The sequence below is a fragment of the Wyeomyia smithii genome, chromosome 1, assembly GCF_029784165.1.
Source record: "Wyeomyia smithii strain HCP4-BCI-WySm-NY-G18 chromosome 1, ASM2978416v1, whole genome shotgun sequence".
Lineage (NCBI taxonomy): Eukaryota > Metazoa > Arthropoda > Insecta > Diptera > Culicidae > Wyeomyia > Wyeomyia smithii.
In genome coordinates, this window is record NC_073694.1 from 7,473,851 (window position 1) to 7,498,650 (window position 24,800).

Here is a 24,800-nt window from a genome sequence, read left to right on the forward strand (position 1 = left end):
TTACCTGTATTGAAAATTTTCAAGCCTTGTTTGAAACGCTGAATTTACCTTCTTATTGATAGCTTAATGCTTGCTTCCTCTAACACGGTCGACACAATTTTATATCTAGTCAACCGGAAAGGCACGTTTTGGTCTTTATAAGAGTCAGCCTCTGTTAAAACCAATTAATTTACTAGTGGATGGTGGGAAGGACGATCCCAACTTAGTAACATCTGGTAGCATCAGCGACTAGCAACAGCGGTTGCGGTAACGGTAGCGACAGCAGGTATTAGCAGAATTGCATTTCTGGCCTTTAGAAAGAGTTTTTGGCGATTCTGAGCTTAATTTGAGATCATTTTCTTATTAGGTCTTTTTATCTCTTTTGTAGTTCTTGAGTATTTGTGAAATGTTTGTTTTTTTTTTTTTCATTTCACATTCAAATTTCTTTTGGAAATTATACCAGCATTTACCATTTTTACATTTTCGTCGATTTTAAATGTTCATGAACTTTTTTACCTGTTTTTATTTTCTTCAGCCCTTTATTTTTTTTGGCGGTTCTTCATGTGTTAATTGTTCGCCTGTTTCCGAATGTTGTTGTGACATTTTATTCTTTTTGTACTTATTTTCTGCTCAAGATTTTTTTTCTTTTGTTTGAAAATTTTGATTAATTTTTGCAATTTTTGACTATTTCAGTACTCTTTGACTATTTGTAACATTTGTTTTTTTTTTTTCACATATTCAAATTCCTTCTGGAAGATTACGCCTTTCTTACATTTACATCTTACATTTTTGATGTTCTTGAACGTTTATATATTATTTTGAATTGAAATTAGATTTTAAATTCAGCTTTTCAAAATTCTTCGAATTTTCCCAGTTTTTTAACCCTAATCTAGATATTTTTTATTTTTTTTTTCTTTTTGTATCTCTTAAGCTTCAACATTTTTTAACCGTTTTTCATATATTGTGTGTATTTTTCTAATATTTTTTTACATTTTTTTCTCTTTTTGGCTTTCTTTCGCTTTCGTAATATTTTGGAATTTCTAATATATATTCCATCCTTTTTTGATGTTGATTTTTTTTAATATTTTGATAATTTTTAATACTTCTAGCGTTTTTATCGATAAACACTTTATACCTTTTTAACATTTACAGTATATTTTTTTTTTGGAACAATCCTTGATTTACTTCCACTCCTTTTTTGGCTTTTTTGAATATTTTTTTACAGTTATCACAATATTCAGATCAACAACTTTGTGTATGTGTAGCGTTTTGTTTGTGTAATTTATTCCGATCCACAATTTCGTGTATGGGCAAGTCAACTCGCCAGCTGTCAGCAATCCGTATTTAGCATTCTCGGGAACGATCATTACGTGACAACGAACGTCGAACGATTACTGCGGCCAGATAACACGAAAACAAGATCCGATTTATGTCCAATTAATTCCCACCGAAAACAAAAACATCTAAACAATCGTACACAGCAGATCATTACTGCAAATCAGCTCATTTTCAGGAGTCACTTTATGCGCGAGACAAGCCAATGTAGCACACAGACTGACAAGCAGCCGGAGGAAGAAAGGGGGGTTTTGCCTCTTATCAGTACGTTCTCATCATCGACGCAGCCCCAACCGCAACTTGGCAGTGTTCTCAGCTGCAACAGCAGAGGCACACAATCGATCGCATTTAGCAAACACACGTCACTACTCCCTTCATCCACATTTCCCCATTACAGGGAACTTCCAGGCACTTAATGTTGTGGTGATCTTGAAAGTGTATATACATAGTTTGTAGGGAAAACAGCCGTCACTTTAACGATTATTGGCTCCGCTGCTGTACCCCGTTTTCTTTTCTCCCTTCCTCCCCCTTCGGAGAGGTTCGAGTAAAAACTTGACGCGTCACTTTGTGTCGTTCAACGACGCTGGAGGTCATCGCGTTTTGGTTGGATGGGAATCAGTATTTATCAGAACGGACGCGCGCGCGCGGGGGTGCAAATCCCATAAATCATTACCGACCGATTGTTGTGAGAATTTTCATGTGCTTCACTACGAGTCCGATTTCATTCGGGTTTAATTTATTTTTTCTAGAAATCAGATAATATCGGAAATCATAATTCGTCTTTCATGTGTCAACCGGCATCTCGCTGGCCTTGTGCAGTGAGAGGTTGTGTTTTTTTTATTTTTTATTGAAATTGGTACATAAAATCCGTCCCATTTTTACGAGCTTTTAATTGCTTTATGATCCCATGGACGCGCACTTCGTGGTCGTGCGTCAAGTAATTATTTAATTTTTACTCGTTTTCACGTCCGAAGTCGCCGCTTGACTTGTGGATGTGTTCGGATGGTGGAAAGCGAACGCGGGCACTTATCGGGACACCAGTAATAACTCGTCGGTTTTTATTGGTTTAGCCTTTTGCCGCTGACACTAATTAAATATTTTGTGTTTTCTTCCTTTTTCAGGCATCTTTCTTACCGCCCCAGCGAGAAAGAGAGGTCCGTATTTGGCGGCAATGCATTAAGTCCGAAAGGAAGACGGTGATAAGATTGACTTTCATATTTATATGGCAAAACGTGCTTCGAAGGTTGCGAAACTGCATCACTCCCACAAGGATGCTGCGCCGGGAAATGGGCAGCCGTGAATCGGTCAAGCCATAAAACCGTAACCCCGGATTCCCTTCTTCTTCGCAAAGACATAAGAATCGAACAAAAAAACAGAAACCCGCATGACTCTGCTGTCCAGTGTAAAATGTAGCCGTCAACCATCGGGTCAGCCCGAGATAGACAAACGCAGACTGAGTGTCCGTTTTATTACGTAATTATCTGCACGTCGCCAAAGTACGCGTGCGAAGAGCAATCGTCGAACCAGTCGGACCGGAAGTCGATCGTTCGGGGATCGTTGGACAACAAGCACACTATGGCAGAAATGAGCCCGAGCGCAGGAGGAACAGGAGCAGGAGGGGTACCTCCGGCGATAGTAGCGCAACAGCAACAAGGTCCTCCGGTTCCTGCGGTGCGAACTTCATCGCTGCAGCAACCGGTTCCACCGCCGAGAACGACAACGTTGCAAACGACAACGCAGGCCGTAGTGCACCACTCGGCTCCTACAACACAGTATCCCTCCGCTCCCAGTTTCCATCAGCAGCAGCAGCAACAGCAAATGGTTCATCAACAGCAACAACCGCATCTTCAGCCTCAAGTGATCATAGCGGCAGCTGCAGCCGTATCTGCTTCCGGGGGGCCGTCATCTCACACATCGATTCCAGCACCGAACAATAATCAGGTATGTTGTGTGTAAAATCTTTAATTTGCTAGCAAAGCTAGCTAGTGGCGCAGTGTGACACACACTTCGCGTTTTTTATAGCTTTACAATTCAGGTTGGCACAGATTAGTATTGGTTTTTTTTCGAGCAGAGTTGAATTTCGAAGATTCAGTTGAGAAAATCGAGTATCACAATTTTTTCGAGCACGTAAAAAAAGTTCGTTTGGAATATCATATTGAAGTCCAAAATAGTTTCCAACATCGGAGAACCTCAAAGTTCGAAACATAACTTTTACTACAGGTCGGACTCGATTATCCGGAACATGAAAAAAAGTTCATTCCGGATAATCTAGTTTTCCGAATAATCGAAACATAGCAAAAATATTCTAATTTGCTATTAACGAACATAAAATTATTGCTTCCTTTTTTATTGTACTCGTATGATGCAGTGGCGTAAACAGAAATTATTTCCGAAGCAAAATGATTATTTTCACTCAATTAGAACATTTCCTAAACATGCCGGAAGTGACATAAATGGTACCAAATATGCCAGAAGGAATGGTAAAGGTAAAATTTCGGAATGAAAATTATTAACGAACACAAAAAAATAAAATTCCGGATTATCGAGTCTAAAATTATTTGGATTCTGGAAGTCATCTTGAATTCGAAAATATACATATTGCAGAGCATATATTCGTTTTTCATAAAACTCTAAAACCGTAAGTCGCCATATTGAATTTAAAAAATGTCATGGGATTTTTAGTTCTGCTTTCTAAAAGATCCGGGTTCCGGAAATACCAATGTTTGGAGGTTTGTAAACGTTTTCTACAGTTGTATACAGCTTCCCAGCAACCAAAAGTCGCCGAAAACATCGGGAACCATATTCCGGTCCCTAGACATCAACTTCTGGCCATGACCGACCGTGGCCATGGAAGTTATCGTACCTCTTCAAAAAGTTTCCATAGGGCACTAAAAGACCTGATTTCCGGTCTCTGGAAATCAGTTTCCGGTCTCCAGATATGACCAAAGGTCTAAAAACCATCGTATTCATTCAGAAAGTTCCCATAATGCATGAAAATAGATTTTTCGATCAATTAAGACCCTCTCCTCCTTTGGGGGTTGCACCTCCTTCTTCACACTATTTCTATGACCACTTTCTCTGTACAAAGAACACGTATGTCAAGTTTGGTTAAAATCGGTACAATCATTCGAGAGTTATGCTTGAACATACATACATACATACAAAACTTTTTTTTAAATAAATAGCTGGATTGTAGGAGCTCTTATCTTATTTGATCGATGCCCTTAACTAAATTTTTATTCGGTAATAGTTGAGCTTCAGCAACTTTTCCTAACATATTTTTCATCCAAAATGCTAAATTGGACTCTCCGTTATCAAATTATGCAAGAAATATGTCAAGAAATCGTTCCAAAAACGGATCAAAGCAGGTTGGGTGTTTTGAAACACTTCTCTAGAAACATTTGCACGAAAGCCGATTTTCGGCTGCAAACAGACGTCACTACGTTTCAAAAAAGGCCATTATTTGGAAATATATGATCGATTTTCGTATGACGACGTCATTCCGATTCTGAAAATCCTCTTATTGCCAGGCATATAATTCAATTATTAATATTCGCAGATTTCCAGAAACCGGAAGTCGGCAACCCAAGTTTCAAAGTATCGTCAGATAACGATAACCGGTCCTTAAGAGTCATTTTTGCTCCGAAAACTGCAACATTGGGGGGTTTGTGAGTGTTTTCCACAGCTTTAAATGGCTTCCCAGAAACCGGAAGTCGCCATCTTGGATTGAAAATGGCATCGACCATCATGTTTCGGTCTCTGGACATCAACTTCCGGCCTCCATATATGACCAAGAACCCAAAAATCATCAAATTTCAATGAAAGGTTTCCATTATGTATGAAAATTTATTACTTTTGACCCCCTCCTTCTTCAAGGGTGACCCCTTCCCCTATCCAATATTTCTATGACCACTTCCTTTACACAAAGAACACGTATGCCAAGTTTGGTTGAAATCGGTTCAGGCCTTCGAGAGTTATGCTGGAACATACATACATACATACATACAAAACTTCTCCTTTATATAAATAGAAGTAGAAGAAGATAAATAATTCACGCGTATTGCTCACGGTCATGAAATAAAATCTTCTAAAAATCCAATCAATCGATACTCACCGTTCCTTCGGTAAAGTGAAAATGACGTTATCAATGTGACGCTTGCTTTCGTTATCATATTGAAACGCTTAATTTTTTGACGTAGAACTACGTTTTTCTTTAGCCTACCACATAGGGATGTTAATAGGAAAACTATTAACGAAAAGGGGACGAAATATGTCCCTTTTTAAATGCTTATAAATCGGTTTGTTTACAACCGATTTCCTTCATTTTTGCAGCAATTGTTTGGAAAATTATACACGCATCCACCCAAATATATAAAATTGTTGATTGATTATGCAAACTATTGTACTATTGATAATTGTCAAGCCTTGTTTAAACAAAAATTTCGTCCTCTGATTGGTCGTTATATGATTGCTTCCCAAGCACGGTCGACAGAATCATATACCTTGCAGTTGAAAACATGCTATTTGGCCTATATAAGAGCCTGTTTCAGCCGAAGCCGCTCATAATAGTTCTGGACAGCGACAAGTTATCAACAGCAGTCGTCCTTCCTTAGCAGCAGCACTAGCCCTGTGGTTGGTTACCACGTTCTCAGGAGCAGCGCGGTTTTTCTCAGCGTGTGTCGCCAGACTGCCATTATTCCCCCGTGTTAGGGCAGCATGAAGATCGTCATCACCAAATCCAATTTTGAACAGCAAAATGCCTTTTTTCAAGGCAAATAAACAAGTCATTGAAAGTTAATAATTTTTGACAACGTAAGCAAGCATTCTGTGCGGGTTCTAGCAGTTACATCTGTCGCGGCCGTCTAATTTACAGAAGGTGAAATAGCTTCCACAGTGCATGTTGTCCGTGTATCTTAACTCCCCCACTGTTGGGACAGCACAAAGGTTGCGATCAGCAACCGATTTTGAACAGCAAAATGCCTTTTTTCAAGGCAAATAAACAAGTAATTGAAGGGTGAAAATTTCCTAGCATCAACACAAGCAAACATTCTTCGCGGGATCCTAGCAATCAAATTCTGCTGTAGTTTATTTAGTTAATACCCCTACTGTTGGGACAGCACAAAGGCTGCGATCAACATGACCGATTTTGAATAACAAACTGCCCTGTTAGAGCGCATTCACAAAAGCAGTTAATTCGAATATGCAGTGTTAATTTGAAGTCGATTCAATCAATCAGCATTAACAGAATTTCGTCGTCTCCCAGCTGCCAAGTTGCAACATGATGCAACACGCAACAACGAGCAAACGGAATCGCTTGATGTTACAAACCGCAATAAAATACTGGTTAAAACCGTTGCGTGTGTGAGAGCACCATCGGTGTTTATGCGCTGGAAACAAATATCGAATGCGAATTGTGGAATAATTCGTCTAAAGAATATTAGAGAATTAGACAACTGAACAGAAAGGCGTAGCCTATTACGTAGCACCCTTCGGCTATAAAAAAATGTTTCTGGGAAAACTAGCTACATTCATTAGTCGGAAGGTGAGCTGGATGGACCGTCCACAACTTTGACAGCAGTAGAAGCAGATACAGCACTCAGAAAAAACAGCGCGTTGCGCCTGTGGCTGCCTTCAAATTCAATAAATCACTTGCGCTGTGGTTGGTCACCATGTCTCAGTAGCAGCGCGGTTCTTCTCAGCGTGCCTCGCCAGACTGCCATTATTCCCCCACTGTTGGGGCAGCATAGTGATCGTCATCACCAAATCCAATTTTGAACAGCAAAATGGCTTTTGACGTAGAACTACGTTTTACATTAGCATACCACACAGGGATGCAAACTGAAAAACTGGGACGTAATTTGTCCCTTTTCAAATGCTTATAGGTCGGTTGGTTTTCAACCGATTTTCTTCATGCTTGCAGCAATCGATTGGAAAATTATACACGCATCTGCCCAAATGCAGAAAAATGTTGTTTGAATCTATGAACTATTGCACTATTGAAAATTGTCAAGCCTTGTTGAAATAAAAATAACGTCCTCTGATTGGTCGCTTGCTTGCTGTGTGTGTATGATATGGTATCATGTGTGTATAGTATAATGATATGGTATGATGTGTGTGTGTCTATGATATGGTATGATTTGTGTGTGTGTGTGCTGTGTATGGTTTTTAACTCGGCACGATCTGCTAACTGCTGAATCCGGTTCACGAAATTCACAACCCTTCATTAGTAGACATTATAACTCATTACTCAAGTAAAAATATTGGTTTTATCAAAGTTTTATAGCGCTCAATACAGTCAAAAAAGCGCTATAAAGCTTTGATAAAAACAGTTTTGTTACTAGGGTAATGAAACACTCAATGCATTTGTTAATAGTGTACGTAGTTCTACGTTATTTATGCGGTCGTGTCTTGGATACAACCTCCTACTTTTTTTCGTGAAAGCATTTTTCTCATTCATCACTAGTGGCCTAATGTACAGCACACAAACCAAGTTTACAACATTACAGTTCACACAATGAAACTCAGAGAAATAAATTTTCAGAAAATTTGAAACAGTGAGTATCAAACGTGGCATATCGGGTGGCGCTCCTATCCAAATGAAACAGATATTTCAATCAATCAATTTTTTCGGAAAACAGCCTAAAATGATCGGAATGATGCACAGCTGCCATAAATCGACTCCAGACGCCATTTTTAATTCCAAGATGGCGACTTTCGGTGTCTGGAAAACTGTCAAAAGTGACCTTATACAACCCAATATGGGTATTTCCGGAATCGTAATGATTCACAGAAGCCAAAAGTCGACCTAAGACATCATTTTGAATTCTAAGATGGCGACTTTCGGTGTCATGAAAACAGCCGGAAAAAACCAAGTACCATCCAATATGGTAATTTCCGGGATCCGATTGATGCTCAGAGGCCAGAAATTGACTCCTCTGCATGCCATTTTGAAATCCAAGATGGCGACTTCCGGTTTTTGGAAATTCCACCCAATATGAGTATTATCAGAATCAAGGTGATGTACAGAAGCCAAAAGTCGATGATGTTCTCATTCCAATAGAACCAATCATTTCAAACGATCGCTCTTTCGAGTCTGAACGTATCCAATATTCGATTCGTCATGCATTTGCAGGCTATAAACGAAGACGAAGTCTGCGGTGTCAGATAGTTTCAATTTATTATTCTTTGACCTTTTCGAAGTTCGTTTAACATTTCCTATTTTTGTGCCTATTTTATTTTTCGTTCTGTTATGACATTTTCTACTTTTTGACCATCTTTAACATTTGTATCCTCTTTTTTGACAGTTGTTTTTCCCTTGATATTTTTGATTTTTTTTTGAAAATTATATCCCCTGAGATTTATTTTATATAATTTCGATTTCTTCCACATTTTAAAATCTTTTCTGATATTTTTTACCCCTTTTCAAGTTTTAAACTTTGTCTTAAAAATATTTATTTTACCTTTTTTTCGTATATCTGACGTTTTCTACGTCTTTTGTTATTTATTGACATCTCTTTTGACATCTTTTTTGACTTTTTTAACATCTATAATCTCATTCATTCTTCGCATCAATTGTTGATAATTTTAACTATTAATACTCGCCTCTATTAACCTTTTTACCTCTCACATTTTTTAAGATATTGCACATTTGTTTGCGACTTTTTCACTACTTTTGATCTTTTGCTGCCATTTTCTACCGTTGTAGTTTTTTTTCACATTTTGGCTATTTCTTATATTTTTGATTTATTTTGATCTAAACAGGTAATCATCTTCCAGAACACGTTTTACACATTTTTGTTATAACTTTCCTGACATTTGTTACCTTTTGTATTTATTTGGACTTTTATTTTTATTATTTTTGTGCATTATTTTCATATTTCTTTTCCTACAATTTCGACTTTTCCGACATTTGTAACTTATTCTGGCATTTTTTCTTCTGATATTTTCGAATTTCTCAACATTTTTTATCGATGTTTTTGGCCTTTTTTAATATGGAGAATGTTTGTTTTTAATATATTTTTGATGCAGAACTTTGAATTTTTTTGGGATTTTTTTTATTCCTTGCAACAATTGTTTACCTTTTGCAATTGTTGGTTTTTGTTAACATATTAAACCTTGCCTTCTCTTCTGACTATTACCTTTTTTACAAAAAACTTCTACTAAGCTTCTTAAAAATGAGTCGTGATTTTTAAAAAAAATAGCAAGATCTAACGAGAAAGATTTGGAATTCCTGTGTAATGTTATTTGCACAAGAATCCGCGCCACTACATTATTCCCCCGAAGGGGAAAGGTGTGGCATAGTCATTTTCTACGACACTGTAAAAGACGCCAAACTTTGTGAAATCGTGTGCACGTTTGCTCCGGTATCAAGTCACAGCGATATTCGCGTCAGCAAGATGAAACCGTGGGCCTCCTGGTTGGGATCAGCCGGAACCCAATAACTGCAATCTTATTTTGGGATTTGTTTTATTCCTTGCAAACAAAAAGAGTAAACAATTTTGTTATTGTTGATTTCTGTTAACATGTTAAACCTTGCCATCTTCTCTTAATTTTTGCCTTCGTAATATTTTTGTGACATTTCTTCACCATTTTTTCATTGTTCGGGACATATTTCACCTTCTCTTGCCTTTTTTAAACGTTTGCAATCTTGTTTTGTATTTTTAAATCATTTCTGGAACTATTGACCTATTCTGTAATCAATAAAACTCCCTTTTTTTAATTTCACCTATTTGTTTTATATTTTTGAATAAGTTTTACCTCAACAAGTTTTTAGTACATTTTACTTGATAACGGCCTTATTTTTTCTGATTTCTGACAATTTTATCTTTTAATTTGTGTTTGACTATTAGATTATTTTTACTTTCTTATAATTCCCAACGTGTAACAGGTGTAAACTTTTTTTAATTATTTTTTATAGGTTATCTATCCTCTCTCAACTTTTTTATTTGTTTCATCTCTTTTGACCTTTTCACTGGTTGCAGTGTTTTTGCAGTTTTTGATCTTTTTCACAACTCATGACCTTTTGTGTAAATTTCTTCTAACTTTCGACCGCATTGGTCGACTAAAGCGAAAAATATGCCACACCAAAGCTCGAAATAGTTCCCCTAGCAAGATTACAGCTTTTTAGCCATTCCCGTGAATTTCGGGGCACCTAGCCATAACCAAAGCGTGTCATCTTACGTGAGAATTCGCATAGTAAATGCTCGCCGGGTTCGTTGCTTCAACGTTATGTTTACGAGAAAATTTATTGACGTCTCTGAAAATTTCTCCTAGTTTGAGCTTTAAGGCTACACCTGTGTTGACCAGTGCTATTTTTAACAGCCTTCTAGTACATTTCTAGATATTTTTCGTGCACCATGGATTGACTTTTCTGTCTATTTGTTGACATTTTTTAACTCCGGGGCCATCCGCATACCACGTGGACAAATTTTCAACGATTTTGACCCCCCTCCCCCTACGTGGACAACTGCCAATATAAATTCTAAAAAAATTGTATGGACCGTGGACACTAGCCAACCCCCCCCCCCCAAAGCTGTCCACGTGGTATGTGGATGGCCCCTCCTATATTTTTCCTAATTTTGTAACCTTTTTCATTTTTTTCGCGTTCTACGCGTTTGTGTCTTTTATGGCGTTTTCTGCTTGTTGATCTTTAGCTTTCACGTATTTTTAAATTTTTTTTTTATTTTTGAAAATTTTTCCAACTTATTTTTTGTTCTACTTTTTTTATCTTTTCTGACATTTTTGATTCTGTGGGTGGGAGCTTCATGCCAATTTAAGGAAAATATCAAACAAAATCCGTTTCGTTCTAATGGACATTATAAATTTTCTTTAGACATTACCATTTTGAAAAAAAAATGGTCTAGAACTGTATCAAACACTTTTTACTGTAGAATTTGATTGATTTTGTCAGATTACTCACAGTTAAACCATTTTATATACTCCATAATTAGGATAATACTCTTTTAAAACCACTATAAAACATTCGTGGAACTTTCAAAAGTTTTCGAAAATATATAAAAAATCACTAAGGTTTCTCAAAAATTTCAAAACTCGTGGCGTGAATAGTAAAAATTTTAAAAGCGTTGAAAACATGCTCCAAACCAAGCTTACAAAAATGTTCCAAAATTGTCAAATATTTCAAATACGTCACAATATTGTTCCGAAACAGAAAAAATATTTCAGAAACGTCATAAAGATATTTCCTATGTGTCATCAATACGTTTAAATAATGTCACGAACACATTTTTTTGTCACGAAAATGTTTTTAAAACTATAACGGATGGTTCAAAAATAATTAAGAATCGTCAAATGAATAATTCAAATAATATTCCAAATATGTATAATAAACGTCAAGAGCATGTTTCATAACTTACCAAATATGTTTCAAGAATGTCACAAGCGTTTTGAAAGGTTGCAAATATATTCCGAACATGTCACAAACAAGTTTCAATATCATCAGAATGTTTCAAAAACGTCCCAAACATGTGAATTGTATTGGATTTGATTTAAATTCGAGTTGATACGGGGTTGAATTGAAAATGGAATCGAATTGATTTCGATTTCGATTTGGATTGGATTGAAACACAAGAATTTTGATTAAAATTTAATTGAATTTAGATTGGATTTCGAACTGATTTTTTTTAACTCACAATACAAATTCGTTGATTAACAAAAAAAAAAATACAAACAAGTAGCAGAAGGTCAAAAAAATATTCAAATACACAAAACAAAATATGACATAAGAGAATTACATGAAAGTGTAGTGTCACTAACATAAAACACAATAACACTAACACTAACTGATTTTTCTTGAAAGTTTCCAGAATATCTTTATTGACTATTCCTCAAATATATCTCAACTCCTTTTTCAAAATGCTTTGGAAATGTTACAGAAGCAAAGAAAAGCAGAACCTGAGAAGCAAAAATTTGACCGGAGATTGGAACTATATTTTTCGTAGTTTCTACTATCATATTGCCAGTTAATTTAATTTTCTATCTTCATCACTGCATTTACTCATTGAACCAAAAATTAAAAATAGCATGACTTTGCTTAGAGTCGAAAAAAGAAAAGTAGAAGAGCAGAACCTTGGTGCTACATTCCGAATTGGAGCTCAATCTTCTGTTCATTATACACAGACATCGCAGCCAACTGTTAAGTGTACAGGACAATTGCGGGACTAGCGCTACGATTATGCTGACACCAACAGTCCTTCCTGAGCCGGGACTCTGACCTACGACGACTCGCTTGTTAGGCCAGCATCGTACCTCAAGACCAGCTGGAAGGACTGTTACAGAAGAGATATTTTGAAAGTAAAAAACTTCAGGAATGCATCGAAAAGGTTTCGAAAATATATAAAAAATCACTAAGGTTTTTCAAAAATTTCAAAACTCGTGGCGTGAATAGTAAAATTTTTAAAAGCGTTGAAAACATGCTTCAAACCAAGCTTACAAAAATGTTCCAAAATTGTCAAATATTTTAAATACGTCACAATATTGTTCCAAAACAGAAAAAATATTTCAGAAACGTCATAAAGATATTTCCTATGTGTCATCAATACGTTTAAATAATGTCACGAACACATTTTTTCTGTCACGAAAATGTTTTTAAAACTATAACGGATGATTCAAAAATAATTAAAAATCGTCAAATGAATAATTCAAATAATATTCCAAATATGTATAATAAACGTCAAGAGCATGTTTCATAACTTACCAAATATTTTTCAAGAATGTCACAAGCGTTTTGAAAGGTTGCAAACATATTCCGAACATGTCACAAACAAGTTTCAATATCATCAGAATGTTTCAAAAACGTCCCAAACATGTTTTAAAAACATCTTAAACGGGTTTCAAATTACGTTTTTAATCATGAACGTGTTTCAAAATCGTCATTAAAGTGTTTTAAAAACATTGTGAACAAGTTTAAAAGACGTCACTATCATATATGTTTTAATAACGTCACCGAAAAGGCTTCGAAAACGTCATAAACGTGTTTCGTAAACGTCAAAAAAATGTTTCGATGGTCAGCAAATATTTCAAACACGTCACAATCATGTTTCAAAAACGTCACATGTTGGTTTCATGAATAAATGTCAGAAACGTCACAAGCATGTTTCAAAAATGTCAAATATTTGTTTCAAGAACATCACAAACATGTTCCAAAATGTCACAAACAAGTGTCAAAAACGTTATGAACGTATTTTAAAAACCTCCCAAACATGTTTCATAAACGTCTCAAATCGGAGACTATACAAAATCGAGTCCGACCTGTATCTGCATAGGAGACAGCGAGAGACAAATACCTATATCTGGACTAAATGATGTTTTTCTTATACTTTAATATAGAAAAGGTTTAATCTGCAAATATTTGCAGATTTTTAAGATACCTGTTAGTAAATTAGTGCATTGTTTCAATAAAAATCGTCAATAACCGATGAAACATGAAAGATAAAAATAAACTTTCTTGGATGAAATTGTGTGTTTTGTGATAGTAAACACCAATGTAGAACATTGGAAAATTGTAGAAAATCACCACTAAATGTTATATTTTAAAAAAAACTGATTTTCGGTGGCCATCTGTAGAAACTTCCACAAAAGTCCATTAAAAAGGCAGATAGAAGTATGTTACCTTTGAGAATGTTATTTTTTATAAAATATGCAACAAATTAGCCGAAAAAAGTGAATGTTTATATGCAAAAATGCAAAAAAATTAAAATTCGCTTCTCACTGTTAAGTGGATTAATCACAAAATTGCAACTTCTATAACATGGAGAATAATTAATGGATTCAACTTTTGGGTCAAAATAATTTCGATCACGTTGCTACAGTTTTGGAAACAGTGTGCGGTGGCCCTTTACGGACGTGAAGCATGGACGCTGGGGAAAGCTGATCGACGACTGCTCGGAGTTTTTGAGCGTAAAGATCTGCGATCAATACTAAGCGTTAAATTAGAAGATGGAGTGTGGCGCAGGCGCATGAATTACGAGTTGTACCAGGTATACAAACCTGCTGATATAGTGAAGCTAATACAGCGGGGCAGGCTTCAGTGGGCTGGACATGTAGCCAGAATGCCTAACGAGAGAGCCGCCAAAACTATATTCAGTAGAGAACCAGGAAAAGGCAGTCGACTCCGTGATAGGCCTCGCACGCGGTGGATGTGCGCGGTGTAAGAAGATGCACGATCTGCTGGTGTACGAGGAGACTGTATCAAGTGTGCATTGAAGAGTCAACTGAACCGAAGAAGTATTAAAGTACATGATTTCAAGGAGTCATAAAATTAAAAAACAAAAAAATAACGTTCAAACATGTCGAGCAGAAATTAAAAAAACTGAAAAAGCATTAGAATCTTAAAAAATTAGGAACAAATTCTGAAATAAATATTTTTTCTTCAAGAATAACCGAAAATGTTTTGCGGTTAGACAATAACATGAAATGATTGAAAATATCACGAAAAATATAAGAACAAGAGGAATTCAATAGCGAGTGCAATAAAATAATTGAACCGATAACCGGTTGTTTATTTTCCGTAGATTTCCTATTAAAACTATTTAAATTTTTGATTTTTGTTTTGTTTTTCACTTATGTAAGAATTTTTTTCAAATTTTCGATTTAAAAAAAATATTGTAAGGTACCGTAAACTGAGCTGACTTTGATCACTTTTTTTTAATATATCTTATTTTTTTTAAGAATATACGGAATACAAAATTGTTTGATATTTTTAAAATGAGCACTGGCATGCATTGATCAAGATCCAGTCATTATTTTGAAAGGTTTTTAAGCAATAATTGTGCTGTGTTTAAATATGCTTCAAAAACTTTACATCAATCATCATTCCGGGGTAACTTTGATTACTCTATGTTTTGATGAATTTGGAGTAAAGTCACCCCGCTGATCAAAGTCACCCTAGTTTACGGTACTTTTTGAGAATCTGCGCCATTCCTATGCGGTGTTTCTTAACTAATTTTTCTTTGAATTAACAAATTTAGCACATTTGATTTGACTGAGGAGGCCATTGTGACCGTTTTATTGATTATCTTTTGTGGCTGCTTCTTATATTTATATCTTCAATATCTTTGGTGCTAGTGATATTTTTGATAAACACAAACAATTATACTAGAACAATAAATATAGCCATATAAATGTTAAATTTTTAAAACTGTTGATGTCTTTGTAGTAAATTGATTGAAGTCTTGAGGGAAAAGACATGTTTTTGAAAAAAATCTCTTTTTACTTTGTAAGATCAAAATAAACTAAGAGCAGAGTGAATTGAAGGCTCTGTTAGCATTGCAAGAAGGTCATTCAAAAAGCAGTCTGAAAATTTCAAAAAGCACATACATCGAAAGTGAAAAATATCGAACAAAAGTGAACGTCTTTGAGCAATTAGGTGGATATTTAAACATGGATACAATACCCATACAATCTGGTTGTGAGCTTTGGTTTCGATATTCTCAACCATATTCTCCCCGTTCTCAAGATTGCTTTGGTCAAGCATCTCGTGCGCGGGTCTGGCGAACGTGTACTAATCCATAACCGCCGAACGACTTTACACGACAGTTTTCCATTAATATTTCCAGCTTCTACCTTTCCCCGCATCATACTCTCTTCTGACTCTCCCCGACGCTAGGTTACTGGAACGACTATTCGCGCCATGACTGTCAGAACATATATTATTCGGTTATTCCCCAAATCGTGAGCCCCGATGGCCATACTGTGCAAAGTGTTAATCGACCTCTACGCTTGAGGCATCAACCTACCCTCCTTCTCAACAACATCACGTGCTGACGATACTTGCTGCACGCTGTGGTTGCACTTCTCCACTAATCTCAGCACCCAATGAGTTAGATTATTTATGACTGTCTTAAATAACTGAAAAGCATTGCACGCTTAGGAGTTTGGCCATCACTGCAAACGACGACATGGGAAGCAGGTCGTCGTTCACAGCGGGATACCGAACGGGGAGGGCAACCCCTCCTTAACCTAATACCTTACCAACCAACAATAACAAAACGCAACCAGCAACCAAGCACAAGGCAGCCAGAATCCGGACAGTGCACATCATTATCCACACACTTGTGGGGCACTTGTCTTGCGTCTGTGTCTCGGACGCCGCCGCACCTCGGTCGGTACTCCCATCGGTCATCGGACCAAACCATCAAACGATCGCATCCAGCCGAGTTGAGTTTCGAATACCCAGCAGAACCCAGCGAACAGCAGAGAATGAGTCTCGAAATTGTTTCCAGCAGTAGGCAACCGACGCCGTTCCAACCAATCATATTGTCATAACGAATAAAAGTTTATGGTTCCAAGCCGCGAAGTGCAGAGAGAGAGAGAGAGAAAATTTATGGGACGTTATGGTGCAATTTGGCTCTAAATTTGTGCATGCTTCCGCGCGTTTCGCGCCCAGCATCGCCACTCGAATAACAATTCACGTACCCTCCTTCTGCTGGGGACTCCTCGGGTGATTTGTCGCGCCTGCCCGGTCGTGGCCTGTTTGCGTTTACGCGCGCATAGACGATTTGAATATAAAATATGACCATTTATTGTTGTTATTTTTATTGCAATGATACCAAGTCGTTAGGAATCCATTATCAATTTTGTAATAAAATGAACGTTGTTTGAATTAAAGGTTTCCGAGTCCGGGTACGATTCGGTAGCATTAACTGCAACAACAGGTGGGCAGACGGACATCAACCAAATTCGGAACCGACATCATAAACCATCTCCCACCGACCGCGCGATGGACAGTAACGAAATAAAATATTCGACCTGAGCTGAGCTGAGCGCGAACTTTCCTTCGAAAAAAAAAAAATTCAATAAAAAAAATAAACGCGGTTGACGAGTTGCACACCGGATCCTGAAGCTGAAGCTGAAACGCGCGCACGGATGCGCAACACAGCTTCACACGGTGGCACCGGGGGGTTTGTGTGCAATATCCGTGAGACGAGCGACAGCGCGAATACGGCCATATGAGATCACGATTGAATTTAGTCGTACATTATTTTCGGGACCGCCCGCCATCGCCGGGGGAAACCGGTCATTAATCTGTTGGATTTAGAGAGCAGCGTTTTTATATTCGCTTGTTTCTCTCCGGCTTGTTATGTCGGATTTTTTTTTCTGCATTCCGCTGGACCACAGCAGCTGTTTTCCTCCCCTCCCACGGGCACGCCGTTGCCACGCACCTGCTAAAAAGGTGCTGGCGTGACAACGATCCAAACACATGTTCAAATTAGAACGAATTCCTGCGCGCTGCTGCCAGCGGTGGTGGTCATTCGTTCTCGGGAAAGGAAGTTAGCAAATTGCTAAATTGGTTTCTGCGGCCTGTCCGACATATTGGCTTGTTCGACTAAAAAAAGTTAGATGGGGAGCGCAGCACGGGTTGAAGAAACTTTCCGAATCGTGCAATTCGTTCTAGCAATCGATCGTGGGAAGTGATTATTTGGGAAAAAAGAGTGGAACGCCTTTTTCCCATCTGCTTTTCCATCGTGTCCCAATATTTCACACGGTAATTTAGCAGATTTTCTGGTTTCTATCGAATCAAACAGGAATAGTTTATAGCTTTTTTCTTTAGTTTTAAATGTCCAAACAAGGTACAGGGTGTCTACGAATGTCTGGACTAAGTTTCAAAGCGCTATAATTATTTTTATTCTTCTGACATACAATCGAATCGCTGTATAGCGACATCGTAAGGGACCGTCGTTATAGAGAAATGTCGCAATAAAACGAATATTTTTTCTGAATATGAAGCAGAGGGACCATTGAGAATGTCGCTATAGAGCGATTTGTCGCTATACAAGTTGTCGTAATAAAGGGCTCCAACTGTAATTAGGATTACTTTATAGCAAATGTTTTTTTGGGGGCTTGTAAAAAATGAAAGAACTATAAAAAACTGATGGTAAAACATTTGTTAAAATGTCCAAGAAGTAAAAAAAAGGAAAAGATGCCATTTGTGTGTTTGCACTCATTCTTATCAAGTCCGCTGACGGGAGTGCACGGAATCAAAAATAACACATCGGTCTTGCAAACCAAATCCGCTAACCACATTCGTGCACGTTCTGTGTGTAAAAACATGATTATATTATGTACATTGAAAAGTGCGCTGCACTGAGAGGCTTTTGGTGTGTTTTATGCCTCTCTCTCGCATCACTCATTGATATCGAGAGAATATGGTAGTTGCTTTTGAGTAGAGTGATTTATCATTTTGTGCACTAGAAATGGTACACGGAGTATAAAACTGATGTTATACTGAGAGCAAACGGTGCAATAGGTGTTTTTTTCTAACGTGAGGAATAATATCAACAATGAGAGACTATATCAGGCTTATACTAGTTGATCATTAATACTGTTTGATATTTTGATGTTTTTTGAAACTAGTTTGTGACATTTTTTGAACATTTTTCAGTGATGCATTCGAAACTTTTTTATAACATTTATAAAACATATTCGAGACACTTTTGAAACATGTTAGTGACATTTATGAAACTTGTTTGTGACGTTCTTGGAACATGCATGTGACGTTTTTGACACTCGTTTATGAACTTTTTGGTACAACGTGTTTGAAACATCATTGTGAGATATTTGAAACATTCTTGTGCCGTTTTTAAAATATATGTGGGGTTTTTGTGACACGTTTGTGATGTTTTAAAAATCTATGATATTGATATTTTTGAAGCATTATTGTGAAAGATTTCGAAATTTTGTTTGTGACGTTATTAATACAGGTATATATTAAATTTTTTTTTTTAAGAGCCCAGAAATAATTTCCGTAATCGGAAAATTGCAAATAAACATGTAATGGAACATACAATTATTACGTAACGTCCAAAGAGGGGGTTGGAAAGTTTGACATTCCATATAAAAAAATTTTAAGGTCCGAAAAATAGTTACATAGCGGGAAGGGGAGTCGAAGAAGATAATCATTTGCGTTACGTAATTGATAGACGTTCTCTAATGGGCCGTTTATGGCAAGGAACTCATTCAGAATATCTGAAAGGAATTAAATGAAACAATGAATATGGGTGCGTGTGTATATGTGTATGTGTGGGTATGTAGGCCACACATTTTTACCCATACTTTCATTGAAAAAAGTCCATTCATCTTGCTTGGAATTTGATTCATGAATTGACTAGGCCGAGTGCCTAATAATGATAAAAATATTTTCAGAGCCAACACACGGTTTGTTTTATCGATAAACCATCTTCAGAAAAATTGTAGATATTAATTTCGTCCTTCAAAAAAAAAAAAAAAAAAAAAAAACACTAAAAAAATTTAAAAAATTAAATTCAAAGGTTAGTTGAGTATGATTGTTTCACTAGCAAAATGGAGTTCTCGTGGAAAAAATCAGTTTTTAAAGAGTATATTTTTGAAGATATTTAATTTAAGTTATTATTAAATGCTTGTGTTGTTTTTTATTTGTTTTTTTTTGTGTATATTTTTTTGTTGTGATCTTATTATAAAAATTACTGTTGTAAATTTTGCCATATACCAGCCAAGAAACCGTTTTGGCTTCAAAATTGTTTACTCTTAATGGAAAATCTAAATTTTCAGTTTCTTACTTGTTTTTTATTTCTCCATGATCAGATAACCATAAATGTTCAGCTGGGCTTTGGTAGTTGTTATAAAAAAGTATATAATTGAGCTTTTTGATATAATTAATTTTGGTAATTTTTTGTTCACGGTGTGTATCGTTTTCGGAAATATAAAATTATTGTCTATAACTTTGCCAAAGACACTTTATCGACCGAATAAACCGTTCTGGCTTTAAAAATGTTTGTAATCATCAAATGATTTAACGATTTTCACTAACTAGTACAGGTCGGACTCGATTATCCGGAACATCAAAAATTTTTTCGTTCCGGATAATCGAGTTTTCCGGATAATCGAATCACACAAAAAATACTGAAATTTTACGATTAACGATCATAAAATAACTATTTCTTTTCTTTATTTTACTTGTATGGTGCAGTGGCGTAACCAGAAGTTATTTCTGAGGCGAAAATGGGAAAAATTTTGAGAAGCAGAAAAAAAATTATTGGAAATTGGTTATTTTCACTTAATTCGAACATGTCCCAAACATGCCGGAAGTGACTTAAATGGTAACAAATATGCCAGAAGGTATGGTAAAGGCAATATTTCGGAATAAAAATTGAAAACGGACACCAAAAACAGGAGGGTTGTGTGCAAAGCCACGACCGCAAGGTTGAAGTAGAATACTTTTACAAGCAAGATAACCCCGATGCTTGCGTGCCAAGCATTTTTTCTAGTAAAAAAACGTTGACTAATCAGATCAATCGAATTTTGCGCTTCAACAAGGATTGACCATTTTCAAAAAATAGTAAGCTGCTTGTCATGATTGGGGCTTAACAATTTTAAAATTTTAAAATGAATTTTTTTCGGATGTCGTGCTCATGACTGAAGGAAAAGATAATTCATTACGTTTTGCGATACGGAGATGAAGTCAAATTTATAACTTTTACAAATTTAAAAATGTGAATTAACTCATTAGAAAATATTATCTCTTCAATCAAGTTTTTATTTCATCCTGAAAAGGACAATTTGTTGTTCATTTTAGTATCGGATAAGATGCCGATCACATCTTTGCGTTATGACTGACAGTGCGAATAAAGTATTCCTTGTGATAAAATAAACAGTGAAAAGCTGATTTAACACTCAAAACTAGACGGCTCACGTGTTGTCAAAATGAGTCAACTTTTCATTGAATGCATTTACTAGTGCCCACTATCGCACAGACACTGCATTTCACTAAAGTGCCTCACTGCATCAGCCGCTATCGATGCTGAGATCCGCTGCAACTATTGCGCTATCCATAGCCATGCCACAGTTGTGGCCGCTATACGCTGCCATTGGTATCCGCTGTCCCTGCATCAGCTGGCTCAGCTGCTATCGATGCTGAGATCCGCTGCAACTAGTGCGCTATCCATTGCTTTGTCACAGCTGTAGCCGCTATCCGCTATCGCGGGTATCCACTGCACTGCTCCTGCTGCTGTTAAGGGAGGACAACTGCTGTTGTCGCTTTCTAGAACTATTATGAGCGGCTTCGGCTGAGACAGGCTCTTATATAGGCCAAATAGCATGTTTTCAATTCCAAGGTATATGATTCTGTCGACCGTGCTTGGAAAGTAAGCATATAACGACCAATCAGAGGTCGAATTTTTCGTTTTGACAAGGCTTGACTATTTTCAATAGTACAATAGTGTGAATAATAAAATTACAATTATCTTCTTTTGGGAAGAATCTTAGAAGATTTTCCAATCTATTGCTGCAAGAACGATGGAAATCCCTTGAATACTAACCGATTTATTAGCATTTGAAATTGGACATATTTTTCACTTTTTTCGGTTTTAGATTTTCATTTCGCATCCCTATGTAGCCGAACTTCCTGAGAGAAATATTCTACTTCAAAAAATAAAATTCCGGATAATCGAGTCTAAAATTCCGGATAATTGAATTCCGGATAATCGAGTTTCCGGATAATCGAGTCTCCGGATAATCGAGTCTCCGGATAATCGAGTCCGACCTGTATGTGAAAATGGTTGATTTATTCAATGATTACAATTATTTTTACAGTGATTCGAAACACTAGTAGCACAAAATGATACTTCAGCCAATTAGTAGGGATGGGCGATACTAGCATCAATACCGGCGGTATCGATACTAGGGGTCGCGGCATCGAGTATTTTGGCATCGATACTCACCGCGAGAAATGAGTACCGGTATTGATACTTTCTAAACGACGCTTCTTGAAAAAAAATTGTAGGTCTGATACCGATACTATCGAAGCATCGATAATCGATACTCCTTCAACCGATACTTCGATACCTGGTATCGAAGCTCATTGAAGTATCGCGATACCAAAGTATCGATACGTTTGTCAGTATCGCCCATCCCTACCAATTAAAACATCTTTGCAAAATATCAAAATTGGGACGTTTTATATTGAAATACTCTTAGTTATTGAACGACTCCAAATCAAACAAGTTTTCGTTATCCATATCCATTATCCATAAAAACTGACCACTCTCATATATAGTTAAAGTTCAAACGTTTCGGGACGGTTTTTTACGTTATATTTCCAACTCAATTTAGTCTTTTTTACGCGGTCCCACACACATTTGGAACGTATTCCCCGCGTAACAAAACTGACATATTTGTGGACATATTTTGGATGATTTCAGACCTCTGTGGATGAACTTTTTCGAAAATGGACCGTGGACATCTTCCTACCTCTCCCCTAAGTTTCCACATGATATATGGACAGCCTCTTATTTGTGAACGATACCTAATTTATATAATCCTGCAATATGCACAATTCAAACAAAAAACATTTGAGTTAAAAATGTGTTTGAAAATAGTGTGCTTCAAATCGAGGTAAAATGTACGTAAAATCGATGGTGCGTATAATCGAGGATGTGTATAATCGAGGTATGCCTGTGTACTGTTTATTAACACTAAATGAGACTCATGCTTCGAAGAGGAGGAAACCTATCTCAAGCAGCTCATGGAGCTTTCTGTTTGTTGCGACGAAATACTCGAAATGTGTAACTTGAAATCCGAACATTAGTATAGCAATTTGTTCTCTACCTTACTCTCTGTCAGCATTTGTTTTCAAATTGTAAAAGTGTTATAGCTAACTTCAACAGCAATCAATTAAAATTCTCAATTGAGTGGCACTATTTAAATCACCCCAAACCTAATTTAAACAGTTTTCATCTGTAGCGGCTGCAATTTTGGTTGTTGTTTTTTTCAGTTGATGTTTTTTCAAAAATATTTCTGTGCTGAACAGTGTTTTATATATTCGTAAGACAGCTCACAGTTTCCGTTTACGTTATTAAAACTGTCGATGTTGATCAAAAATCGTAAGTTTGAGGCCCATTTTTCTCGACTGAATAAAATAGACGCCACTGCCCCAATCGTTCCTTACCCTACATTCATATGAAACTTAATCTAGTTGTGTGTCGCGAAACTGAGAAAATGGCATAAATTGAAAAAAAGGTGGGGCCACTTACAACATGGGTCTAAAACAAACACCGCGAAAACAAAAAGCGTGTTCGTTAGCCATTGCATTTCAAACTGATTTTTAGTTCATTTTTGCACTGGTTTGCAATTGAAAAGATATTCCAATTTTTATTCCAAAAGTGTATTTAAATCTCCATCTATTGATTAAGATCTGTTCAGTAAAATTAACAATGCAAGCATTTTGCAAACGGCAGATGGCACTTACGATGCTACGTTCTACCATCCTGTTCTCAGCTGTATATGCGAGCAAGCTTAATGTTGCGAAACCAAACAAAAAAATATTGATTTTCAACTTAAATTTTCATTGGTTTCCTATCGAAAAGAAATTCCAATTATTATACTACAAGTTTGAGGGAATCTTGACCTTTCAATTTAGACATTTGCGTACGAAATCCGTTCTGCAGTAGTAACATAATATACATTTTAAGAGGACACAGTTTCGTTCCATTTTCATCAGCATGGCACAGTGTGGTCCAATAAGGCAAAAAGTGAATCTTAATTCCATAGCGCTTTTCACCTTCATTCTAGCTTAATAGTATCTTCGAAACAATTGATCGTATGAATGACCCGCATAATCGCTAATTGTCAAAAAATATGAAAAGTTTACTATACTAAAAATAAAAAAAATTGCATTTTTTTGGTGACAAGAGATAGAAGAACAGTTTTTTCAGAAAAGTTGTAGAAGATTCAAAAATATGAAACTTTGTTGAACAAATGAATATCCTATCTTTTTTCGGTACAAAGTTATGAAGTATATTACATGGAACTTACTTAAAAGTTAGTTTTTTGTACTTAACTTTTGTTAGTTGCATTTTACACGAAAGTGTTGTTCAGAAGAAATGTTAGGGCACACAAAACACATATTTTGGCCAAAGACCATATATCTTCAGGACATTTCCTTACAAAGTTATATCGTATTTTAGCTTGTTTTTTTCGATAACTTCAAGAACGTTTAGGTTAAAAAGGGGCAAGTGGAATCATGATGTCAATACTCCTTCCTCGAAGTTAAGCTAAAGTATTATAAACTCCTCTAGGTTCCATTTGTCCCAATCCACCCATATTAGAATACGGCGATCACATGTAACAGTAGGTTTTCTTATATCAAATATACTAACTCTTTTGTGTTGAGAGATAGAGGAATGGTCAATTCGGCAGTTTTCGAACGTGCAAAAATATAAAACTTTTCTGAACAAACAAAATTCCTATCTTCATTGAGTACAGAGTTACAGAGTATTTTCTATAGAAGTTATTTGAAAGTTAGTTTTTTGTACTTAACTTTTGTTAGTTACATTTTACAAGAAAACTTTGTTGTTAAGAAGCATTTGAGCCTACAGACGTTTTTGTAGAAGGCCACATATCTCCAGGACTTTTCCTTACAAAGTTAAAGCACATTTTAGCATATTTCGATTTTTCGATAACTTTAACACCGTATCAAATAAAGATTGGGTGGATTG

The 24,800-nt window shown here is 36.4% G+C and overlaps 1 protein-coding gene across 6 annotated transcripts in view; it reads left to right on the forward strand.

Annotated features, from left to right (window-relative positions):
- Positions 1-24,800, forward strand: part of LOC129718254 (uncharacterized) — a 405,435-nt gene that overhangs the window by 179,853 nt on the left and 200,782 nt on the right. For all 6 annotated transcript variants that reach the window (XM_055668843.1, XM_055668845.1, XM_055668840.1 and 3 more), the window contains one exon: positions 2,436-3,255. In XM_055668843.1, coding sequence (XP_055524818.1) covers positions 2,890-3,255 — 366 coding nt within the window. In that variant the 5' untranslated portion in view covers positions 2,436-2,889. The remainder of the gene's footprint in view (positions 1-2,435; positions 3,256-24,800) is intronic.